This window comes from Chrysochloris asiatica, unplaced genomic scaffold, assembly GCF_000296735.1.
Source record: "Chrysochloris asiatica unplaced genomic scaffold, ChrAsi1.0 scaffold00479, whole genome shotgun sequence".
NCBI classification, from domain to species: Eukaryota; Metazoa; Chordata; class Mammalia; order Afrosoricida; family Chrysochloridae; genus Chrysochloris; species Chrysochloris asiatica.
In genome coordinates, this window is record NW_006408997.1 from 131302 (window position 1) to 142934 (window position 11633).

At 42.5% G+C, this 11633-nt stretch overlaps 1 protein-coding gene across 1 annotated transcript in view; it reads left to right on the top strand.

Moving 5' to 3' along the window:
• Positions 1 to 509: 509 nt before the first annotated feature.
• UGGT1 (UDP-glucose glycoprotein glucosyltransferase 1) overlaps positions 510 to 11633 on the top strand; it is a 311128-nt gene continuing 300004 nt past the window's right edge. The window contains exon 1 of the mRNA XM_006877319.1: positions 510 to 587. Coding sequence (XP_006877381.1) covers positions 530 to 587 — 58 coding nt within the window. The 5' untranslated portion in view covers positions 510 to 529. The remainder of the gene's footprint in view (positions 588 to 11633) is intronic.

Here is an 11633-nt window from a genome sequence, read left to right on the forward strand (position 1 = left end):
CTACCTAAGATGGCGGCTACTGGACGCTCTGGGCTGCTCCGTACGAGACTTGGTAGCCGAAAGCCATCTAAGCTTTGCTATTAGGAAGCCGAAGTAAAGGGGTGGTGCGCGGCCCGGACGTAGAACTTCTGGGTAGCCTGTGAAAACACTTAAGAGGTGGTGGTGGTGGTTATGTGCAGTGGAGTCGGTTCTGACTCATAGCGACCCAGTACACCTAAGCGGTAGGAATACCATAAGAAGCAAGCGCTTTTCCTATCTAAGATGGCGGCCACTGGACGCTCTGGGCTGCTCCGTACGAGACTTGGTAGACGGAAGTCGTCTAAGCTTCGCTATTAGGAAGCGGAAGTAAAGGGGTGGTACGCGGCCTGGGCTGTAGAACTGCTGGGTAGCCTGGAAGTGGAGCTGGGGGAAAGGCTCGTGTCAATCTCTTACTGGCGCAGCCGCCGCTGCTTCTACCGCTGCAGTGGCTGCTGCCGCCGCCCCGCCCTGGTTGTCGCAAACGTTGTAGCGGACGAAGCACGGTTCCTGCATGGGCAGGAAGGGGGACACTAACGGCGCGTTTGCCGCGGCTGCGCAGCCGGTGACAGGTACTGGGGGTAGTGTGGGCTGACTTCGAGCACTGGGTGAGGGATTGGGACGTGAGGTAACCTTGTGTCCTCGTCACCTTGATTTTCCCCTCTGTCCTGCCTCAGTTTCCCCACCAGTGTCCCGGCCTTACTAATCACGGTCTCTCGGAGGTATCGCTTCCGCGAGGTGGCTGCTGGGTCTCTTTAGCCTGACACTTTATTGAATATTTGAGAACCTTGACCCGACTGCTGAGGGAATTGTTAGAAATATGGTTGGACCTAGCCTGACTCTTAAGGAGATTGCGAACCATCAGTTTGTAATACTCTGGTTGGAGAAGTGCCCCTTTCCTGTGTTGTGAAGTGCCATCGAGTCGGTTCCGACTTGTAGTGACCCTGTATAGGGTTTCCAAGGATCGGCTGGTGAGCTTGAACCGCGGACCTTGAGGTTCAAACGGACCTTGCAGTCCAACGCATTAACCCACAGCGGCCACACCAGGGCTCCTTGTGGTCAGTAGTGCAGTGCTTATCCTGCAGTGCCACACCAGGACTCCGAATTCTGATTGGTGGATGTGTGCTGTCGAGTTGGTTCCGACTCATATTGACCCTGTGTAGGGTTTTTGAGGCTTATGGGAGCAGGAAGTCTCATTTTTCTCCTGCGGACTGGCTAGTAGATTTGAACTACCCAGCTTGTAATTTACTACACTACCAGGTGCTCCTTCCAGATTCTAGGTAGAGGCTCCATAAACCTGGGATTCAGCTTTGCTTTCCAGGTCCACTGAAATGAATCCGACTGATACATATTGGTAGTTGTTTTCCTTTGTTATTAGGTTCTGTTGACCAGAAATTGTATGATCTGGTTTCACTTCTAGTGTGGGAATTTGCTAGAGGACTAAGAATTGTGTACAATATGTTATTCATGTGAATTGCTGTTGTTCCTTGGCCAGAATCTCTAGATTGTTGTGCATTTCTTGCCAGGTTTGAGAGCAAGCATATTTTGTTCATTTGAAGTCCATAGATCTGTTCCCTTACTGTGCTGCATTTACTGTAGTTATGTTTTGGAAAAAGGTCTTGATGCCATTGCCAGCCAATTTTTCTATAAAATGCTGCCTTTTCTTGAAATATTTTCTACACTTTTTGATTATTGAAGACATTATGAATAGTTATTTAACAATACCACAGATTTTGAATGATTGTAGCATTTCTAGTGGGTTTATTTTTGATACAGGAGCCCTTGTGCAGTGGTTAAACGCTGGACTGGAAGTTCAAATCCACTCACTTCTTGGTTATTGAAGACATTATTAATAACTACCTCTTGTTTGTCAGTCAGTTTGTCGTACTGTGGTGACTTGTGAGTTGGTGTGATTCTGAAAGCTATGCCACCGGTATTTTAAATAACAGCAGGGTCACCCACAGTGGACAGGTTTCAGATGAGCTTCTAGACAAAGACAGACTAGGAAGAAGGAGAGATGAAACGACTTCTGAATAAATATTCAGTCACTGAAAACCTTATGAATAGCAGAGAAACAATGTCAGATATGGTGCAGGAAAATGAGCCCCTCAGGTTAGAAGGCACTCAAAATGCCACTGGGAAGAACTGCCTCTTCAAAGTAGAGCTGATTGTGATGATCATGTTTGGTAAGGTGGTGGGTTAGAGAAAAAGAGGAAGACCCCAACGAGATGGATTGGCCAAGTGGCAGCATTGATGGACTCAAGTGTGGCAACAGTAGTGAGGTTGGCCCAGGATTGGGTAGTGTTTTGTTCTGCTGTGCATAAGGTCGCTATGGGTTGGTACCAACTCGATGGCACCTAACAACAACATCAACAACAACACCACAAATTTTGTATGATTGTAGCCTTTCAAATTGGCTTTTATATAGGAGCCCTCATACAGTGGTTAAACGCTGGACTGGAAGTTCTACTCAGGGTCTCTGTGTTGAAATCGACTAATTTGCAACTAGTTTGATTTTTGATAAACAGCTGAAACTTATTTTTGTTAAAGGTTGTAAACATTGCTTTTGTAGCATGGCATGAGCTTCTAATGTGAGAGGAATAATTCAACTCTGGAGAAAATTGTATTAGACATAGATGAGGCTTTCTGTTCTCATAAAGATTTGCAGCCTCAGAAACCCTGTGCAGGGTCACTATGAGTTGGAACCAACTCCATGGTACTTAACAACAACAACAACAACCACATTTAGTTGAAATTAGATTCATGTGGTTCATGAGGAAAAGTTTGATAACATAAATGTATGTTAACTCATTTTTTGAAAAGTTAATTTAATACTCAAAAAGTTATTTTTAATATTTTTCCGTTCTAGTATTGGAATCCTGGTGTGGTACTGTGGGTTAATGTGCTGGACTGCAAAGTTGGTTTGATCTGCAAGTTTTGTGGTTCAAGCTCACCAGCCACAACTCGGAAACACTACACAGGGTCGTCATGGGTCAGAACCAACTTGACGGCACTTAACAACAATAGCAAAAAGTATTGTGTACTCGTTGGACTGTTAACTACAAGGTCAGCAGTTCGAATCCACCAGCCGCTCCACTGGCAAAAGATGAGGCTTTCTGTTCTCTAAAAGATTTGCAGCTTCAAACCATATACAAGGTCATCGAGTCAGAACTGACTCAATGACACACAGCGGCAGCAGTATTATTATATTTGGATGTTGAAACTCAGATAGCCATTTATAAATAAACCTGTGGGTTAAGGCTTGCTTTTGATGAATGGTGTTTTCTGCTCCTGGGAAGCAAAATTGGTGGCGAATTAGAATTTTTATGCCTTTTGTATTTTCAAAAAAACGGAAAAGCATTTGAATAACATTTGTTTTATTAATGTTTCTTTTATCTTACTGTTGATAAATGATCAAGAGATACTGCCTATAATTTTAAAGTAAGGAAACAGGGCCTACAAACTAGGATCTTACATATAGAAGATGATATATTTGGTTGAAGAGCTTGTTAAAGAGCATTTCCTATTTATCCATCATGCCATAAGTGCTGAGCCTATGATCTTACAGTGCTACATTGCAGATTCTGTCTACTGTTGTTTCTCACATTCTGTGGCACTGTAGGATTAGCACTGGACTGCTAACCACAAGGTCAGCAGTTCAAACCTACCAGCTGCTCCTTGGAAATCCTATATAAGGTCGCTATGAGTCAGAGCTTATTGGCAATTGACCAGGAGGACAACAACAGCAACAGCAACAACATCCATGAAGATAAGAGTGGTAAGGGGAACCCATTATAAAATGAAGCCATCCTCAAACAACAGGCTACTTCCTTGAGTTTCCCCTTCTGCCTTTTCTTGTATTTATTGCTTATAGGGTCAAAGAACTGTTGGCAGTTCTTTGTTATTGTAATTTAAAGCTTCTCTCCCTTTTTCATTTTTAATGGACCCCTTTTAATTCCATTTTTCCATGAGTTAATGCCTCTTATGTGCTGGGCATTGTGATGGGCATGGCTAATGCCTGAGACAAAATTCCCTAATTTGAACAAACTAGGAACTATGGCTAGCAGGTTTCATTGCCCAAGGTCTAGTTTGGCCAGCCTTATTTTAAGTAAATTTTTGTGTATGTATTTTGGTTCTTTTCAAATGTTGATTTTTAGTAATAGCTCAGAGTATTTTTATTTCTAAAAATAATGCATGTATTTGAATTTTGGTGTTGCTGAAGAGTATTGGACTTCCAGAAGAATGAACAGATCTGTTTTGGAAGATGTACAGGCATAATGCTCTTCTTAAAATTTTTTTTTAGGATTCCTTTTTTTTTTTTTTAATGTTTTATTGTGAATTATGTGATAGTTTACATGGGAGAACATTAGTTTTACATTCATCCTATAGTATATAATTTCATTGCTATGGTTACAATCCCCTCCATGCATCATCAACCATCCAAAGGGTATACACGACAGTCCTACCCCCCACACACCCCCGGTCATCAGCACACAGTCGCTCTCCCTCTCTGTGTCTAAAGTCCCCAGCTGCTCCATCTTTCCATGTCATCATCTCTGCTTCCATCTCAGGCATCACTGCTTCTTTGGGTAGGGTCCCGCGCTCCGCTCTTCTCCCTTTATGGTCCCAGGGACCTCCGCTCTTAGGCTGAAAAGTTAATCACTCCCTTCCTTGCTAAAAAACGTCTACCTTTACAATTCCAACCCTCACAAGCAGTCCGGATAACAATTATTCACTATTGTATCACAAGAGATCCATCCGGATTTCATTTCATCAGCCCCGCCTAGACAGATTGTATACTACTCAGTGGAGATTCTACCTTCCTCCATGCCCTATGAATCTAGCTTCCCTCTTGAAAGCTTGTAAGCCAGTCACGTCTTGCCTTTGTAGGATCCCACCCCTGCCCCATTTTGGGTAGCCAATGTCCAAGTTGCCCATCCCTGTCTGCTCTGTGTGTGGAGGGGGTGGGAATGATTCTTGCTGTAAGGATTTGTTCCCACTTTTGAGCTACTGCAGCCATAGGTGTAGGTCAGGTTCATCAAATTGTATCAGATTATGCTTTTTCCCCTCTTCTTTCTTCTTCTGGTTGAGCTCAGATCATCTAGTCATTGAAGCCAGGTCAATGGGTATTATCTGCAAGTGTGGGTGTTCTTGTGCAGATGCCCTCTCTTATCCACTGGACACTTCACTCTCCACTTCACATAGAGGACTACCTCTGTGGCTATGTCATTGACTCTGGGCCCAAGAGTCCCCAGGTCTTGCCACACTGCTGGCCAACCAGGTCTTCACCGGGTTCACAGAAGTCTATTGAACATTGTAGGGCTTAGCTTGCTGCCTCATTGCTGCTCCTCCCTCACTTTCCCTTTTGGTGACGAGCATAGTGACCAATCAGAGCATGTATTCCCATTGAGTCTTAATCCTGGAAGGGGGCCTGCACTGAGGGTACCTGACCACTTGCCTTGATGTTTCCTGGGCAAGCAGCTTGCTTGTTCTTGTAATAACAGTTAGTCTGCCTCTATTGTTTTGTATTTTTCCTGTAGGTCTTTCTTTCAAGAAGTATCTTCTGTTCTTCTAGCCGCTCCAGGCTGGTCCACTAATACTTTCAAGTGGAAATTTCCCATCTCTGAAGATCTGGATGTGGTTCAGGCTTCCACCTATAGTCTTATGTATTGCAGAGGCTCCGCAAGAAGCCTCCTTCACTGGGTAAGTTATAGCCCCATTTTAGGTATTCCAATCAGTTATGGGCAGAAGACGGACTTACAATCTTTCTATGATGATATTTCTGGCTATTCCTTTCTCTCCCCCTCCAGTGTCTATTTTTTAATATAATGCAAGGAAAACCAAGATTCAAAAGACAGCCAAGCATCTTAACATTATTCCCCCATTTTCCCCATTCCAACCATGGCTCAATCTCTGTATCCCAGAACCCTGTTGTTCCAAGGTTGTGCATACATCACATAATGCTCTTTTGAAGGGAAAATGGCGAGACTTAGTTTTATGAGCTTGGGACATGTTGTCAGGAGGGACTTGTCCCTGGAGAAGGACAATCATGTTTGGTAAAGTTGAGGGTCAGTGTGAAAGGGCAAGACCCTTAACAGATAAACTGTTACAGTAATTACAACAATTGGCTCAAGCACAGTAACAGTTGTGAGGATGTCTTAGAACCAGGCTGTGTTTTGTTCTGATTTTAAACAGACTTGACAGCACCTAGCAACATCTTTATTTATAAATGTGATTTGTTCATATTAATTTTTTGTTTGTTTGTTTGCATATAAGCTGACAGTATCTGAACTAAAACTGTTTTAAAAGCCCCTGTTCTATTTGGTATAATTTATTTTTCTTTTAAACATTTGTTTATTTTTGTTTTAGAGAGATTGTATGTTACACTGTTAGCACACATAAAGATGCTTTTTGTAAAAAGAATATAATGGCCCTCCCCCAGCTGTGACTGTGTCCCCAATAATAGATTTTATAACTATGGGAGTGAATAAAAAATTACACGTACTTTGGCTTAGAATTTATTTTAACCAACTTTTAGAAAAGACAAATGTATCGTTTTTTAACACAGTCTCCTTGCTTTTCAATACACTTTGTCCATCTGTCAACAAGTTTTCTTATTCCCTTATAAAAAATTTTTTTAGGCTGAACTGCGAGCCAGGAGTAAGTACCCCACTGTCTTCACTTTTTCATTAGAGGCAAATCTTTATTTTTGAAGAGCTGCTCGCAAGATTAATACTATACGCTTTAACACCTCAAAACAGAGTTTTTGCAGAGTATCAACAGTGTGGGCAGAAATGTTTGAACATGCATTGTCATGCAAGAATACAAAGCCCTTGGATAGAAGTCTTTACTCTGAAGTTTGGGCACCGGCTCTTCAATGAGCACTGCTGATTGTTGAACTTTTTTCTTGATAGTGTTCCAGTGCTTGCTCTTGAGAATCCCAGAAAACTGTAAGCATCAGTTTTCCAGCTGATGGTTTACTTTTGAACCTTTTCTTGGTTAGCGGTTGAGGATGGTTCAATTCTATCCTCTGCCGTTTACTTTCAGGCTCCTAGTGATGAATCCATGTCTTGTAATGATTTCTTTTTTTTTTTTTAGAAAAGATTTTATTGTGAATCGAGTGAAGCTTTACAGGGCAGATACCAGTTTTACATTCAACAGATCATTGCAACGGTTACAGTCCCAACCATGCACCATCAGCTAATAGTTTTTACCTCTACTACCTTTTTTTTTTGATGTACACACACCACATTGAAAAAATATATTCATTTAAATGTCCAAGGGCACATGTTACAAAGGAGCCTCCAACCCGCAGTCACACTGCTCTTCTCAGTCCATATGGTCCTCTACTTCTCTGTCTCTGTATGGCATCGCCTCTGCCACCATCCCTGTTGCCACTTTCCTATTTAGGATCCCTCGTTCCTCTCATGCTCTTCCCTCATGATGGCCCTCTGTTCTTGAAATGACAGATGAACTGCTCCCCCCTTTTAGTTACACTTCTTCTACATTTAAAATTGTGACAATTGCCCTTAGTCCTGATAATAGTTACTCGCAATTGAATCATAAAATCGTGTCCCTATCATTACCAGACCCATCTTGACAAGAGGAAAACTATTCATTGGGGATTCTATCTTACCCTCTTCTTTCTGACACTAAGATTGTAAGCTAGCAACTTTGTGCCTTTATAGCCCACATTTTTAAAAAAGTTTTTATTGTGAATTGAGTGATAGTTTACATGGGAAAACATCGGTTTCACAGTCTTCATTTCATTGCAATGATTACAACCCCCTCTGTGCATCATCAGTCAATAGTATTTGCTTCTATTCCATCTGGTTTTTTTTTTTTTTTTTTTTTTTACAAAAACACTCGGGAATATATAATCATTAAAACAATCAAAAGGCACATTTTGCAAGCTTGCCTCCTAGCCACAAGCACACAGCCTTTCTCTTTCTATGAGTCTGGAGTCCTCAGCTGCTCTATTTCTTCATGATCTCATCTCTGGTGTTGCTGCTTCTCTGGATAGGGTCCCACATTCTATTCATGCTCTTCCCCCTTAATGGTCTCAGGGTCCTCTGTTTCTGGACTATAAGATTTAACTTATCGTTGTGGTTATGATGTGCCTTGGAGTTGGTTCTGATTTATAGTGACCGTGTACAGGGTTTCCAAGGCTGTAAATCTTTACAGGAGCAGAAAGCCTGATCTTTCTCCTGCGGAAGAGCTGGTAGTTTCGAACTGCCAACCTTGAGGTTTGCAGCCTGATTCGTAACCACTACACTACCAGAGCTTCTTGTAAGAATAACTACTCCCCCTTTGTTACAGAACTTTTACCTTTATAGTTGTGACAGTTGCAGTTAGTCATGATAACAATTACTCACTATTGAATCTTAAGAAGCTTATCTCCATATCTTTTCACCAGACCTGTCTAGACAAGATGAGAACTATTCAGTGGGGATTCAACCTTTCCCCACATACTCTGATACTAAACTCCCTCATGAAAACTTGTAAGCTTGTCACTTTGTGTCTAGTCACTTTGTGTCTTTATAGTCTCCCCATCCCTCCCCCTCATTTTAAGTTGCCCATCTCTTATCAACCCTGTATACAGAGGGGATAGGATTGATACTTGATGTGAAGACTCCTTTCCTCTCAGTTGGTATTTTGAGCTATTATATCCATAAGTATAGGTCAAGTTCATCAAACTGTAGCAATTTACACTTGTTTCCTTTTGTCTTCCTCTAGTCGAGCTCTGATCATCAAGCCATCAACGCTAGGTCAAATGGGTATTATTTACAAGTTTGGGCATTCTTTTGCATCTCACCTCATTTCATATCAGCTGGATGCTTTACTCTTGGCTTTAGCCCTCTGTTTGCCCCCCATTTTTGACAGCCAAAGTCTAAGTTGCTCATTCCTATTAACCCAGTATGTTGTGGAGGCTCCTTGATATGCAGAATCCTTCCCATTATGTTGGAATTTTGGGGAACTTTATCCATAAGCAAAGGTCCAGGGTTGTAGCAATTTACACTTGCTCCTTGTATCAAACTTCTTTACCTTCATCTGGTCGAATTCTAGTCAGCTAGCCATCTATACTATGCCAGATGGGTACTATCAGCAGGTTTGGGAGTTCTTACACATCTCTCCCCACTTCAGATCTGCTGGCCGCTTCACTCTTAACTCTAGTCTTCTGTGGCTAGGTTAGTGTTCTTGGGCTCTGGAGTTCACACATCTCTCTGAACTTCAAACCAGCCAGTCCTTCCTCTTCTTTCTCTCATGTCAAGATCATTGGGTGTCTCAGCCCATGTCTTCATTGCTGTGTTTACACCATTTCCACTCACAAGTTGACCAGGGCGGTTACCAGTGAGCACATAAGACTGTTCCTGTGTTCTCTTTGACTTTACGTGTTAGGAAGAGGTTTACCCTGATGGCCTGCCTTTCTTGCCTTGATGTCTCCAAGGCAAACAGCTTGCTTGATATTGTCACAGGCAAACAATCTTCTGTTGCTCTAGCCATTCCTAGTTGCTCTGCATGCCCTTTCAGTTGCGAATGTTCCACCTCCTAAGATTCTGGGTGGAACTGAGAATTCTACCTAAGGCTCCATACTCCAAAAAGACTTAGCAAGAAACCTATTTCCGGGACACATTCTAGTCCCTTTTTAGGTGACCCAGTCAGTTATAGGCTGAAGATGGGCTTATAAACTTTCAGTAATCATATTTTCCAATATTCCTTTATATCCCACTTAAATGTTTATATTACATTAGTTGTTGTTGTGAAGTGCCGTCGAGTTGATTCCAACCCATAACGACCCTGTATAGGGTCTCCAGAGAGCGGCTGGTGAGCTTGAACCACTGACGTTGAAGTTCAAATGACTTTGCAGTCTGGCGTATTAGCCCACAGCGCCACACCAGTAGTCAGGGGAAACTAGTATCCACAAAGCAGTCACACATTTTAACATTATTTCCCCTCATTTACTCATTCAGGCTATGTCTAGATCCCTATATTATAGAGCCTTGTTGCTCCAAGGCTGTGCATGCATCACAATTTACCTCTATCCCATTTAGCCCATGCAAACCCTAAGCCTTCCCCTATCATCTTTTATTTTATTATTTTTTTAAGGTTTTTATTGTGGATTGAGTGAAAGTTTACAGGGCAGATCATCAGTTTTACATTCACCAAATCATACACCTTGTTTCATTACAATGATTATAATCCCCTCCATGTACCATCAGTTAATAGTATTTCTGTCTATCTACTTTAGCTTATATTCCATTAATTCTTCCTTCCATTTAAGACAGTCTGTTTTATCCTGTAATCTACCTGACCTACCCACCACCTGGATCTCTGTTCCTCTGTGTTTACCTTCTTTCACATTGCAGTTGTTTTGCTCATAGACTGACCACCCAGATCCTCTGTTCTTGTAATTTTATTCTGTTCTTTTTTTTTTTTTTTTCCTTTTATTGTGTGATAGTTTACATGGGGGAACATTAGCTTTACACTCATTCTATCATACATCGTTTCATTGCCATAGTTACCATCCCGTCCATGCATCATCACCCAATCAAAGGTTATACCCCGCAGGTCCCTCCTCTCCCCCCACGGTCCTCAGCACACAGTTCCCTTCCCTCCCTGGATCTCAAGTCCTCATCCACTCCATCTCTTCGTGTCATCCTTTCTGTGTCCAGCTCAGCCCTCGCTGCTTCTTGTGGGGTCCCGATTTCTGTTCTTCAGTGATGGTCCCAGGGGCCTTCGCTCCTAGACTGAAAGGTTAATCACATCCCTCCTTGCTATAAAATATCCACTTTTACCTTTCCAATCCTCACAATCCATCCTGATAACAATTATTCACCCCTGCATCACAAGAGACCCATCCACATTTCTTTTCATCAGCCCTTCCTAGACAGGGTAGATATTACTCACTTGAGACTCCACCTTCCTCCTCGCCCTGTCGATCCAGGTTCCCTCTTGAAAGCTTGTAAGCTAGTCACTTCTTACCTTTGTATCCCTCCCCCCATTTTGGGTAGCGAATGTTCAAGTTGCCCATCCCTATACTGGACATATTGTAATCCCTTTTTAGGTATTCCAGTCAGTTCCAGGCAGAAGACGGACTTACAAGCTTTCTATGGTGGTATTTCTGGTTATTCCTCCCTCTACTCTCCCGTGATTGTTTTATAATATAATGCATGGAAAACCAAGGTTCAAGAGTCAGCCAAGCATCTCAACATTATTCCCCCACTTTCCCCATTCCAACCACGTTCCAGTCTCTGTATCCCAGAGCCCTGTTGTTCCAAGGCTGTGCCTACATCATTTATTACCTCTGCCCCATTGAGCTCATTCCTACCTGTCTGTTCTCCCATCTGCTTTGTTCCTCCATTCCCCTCTCTCCACTTGTATATTGTCCCCCTCCCCAACACCCAAGCTATCCCGTGTCTATTCCCTGCCCTGTGCTCCACCTTCCCCTCCCATCCTTAACCCCACCCCTACGCCCTAGCATCCAGTTAGCCACTTTAGTGGAATAGTATGGGTTCTTTTTCTTAGTCTTTTACAGTAGTGGTCCTATGCAGTATTTTTCCTTTTGCGATTGACTAATTTCACTCAACATAATGGTTCTTAAGGTTCATCCATGTTAG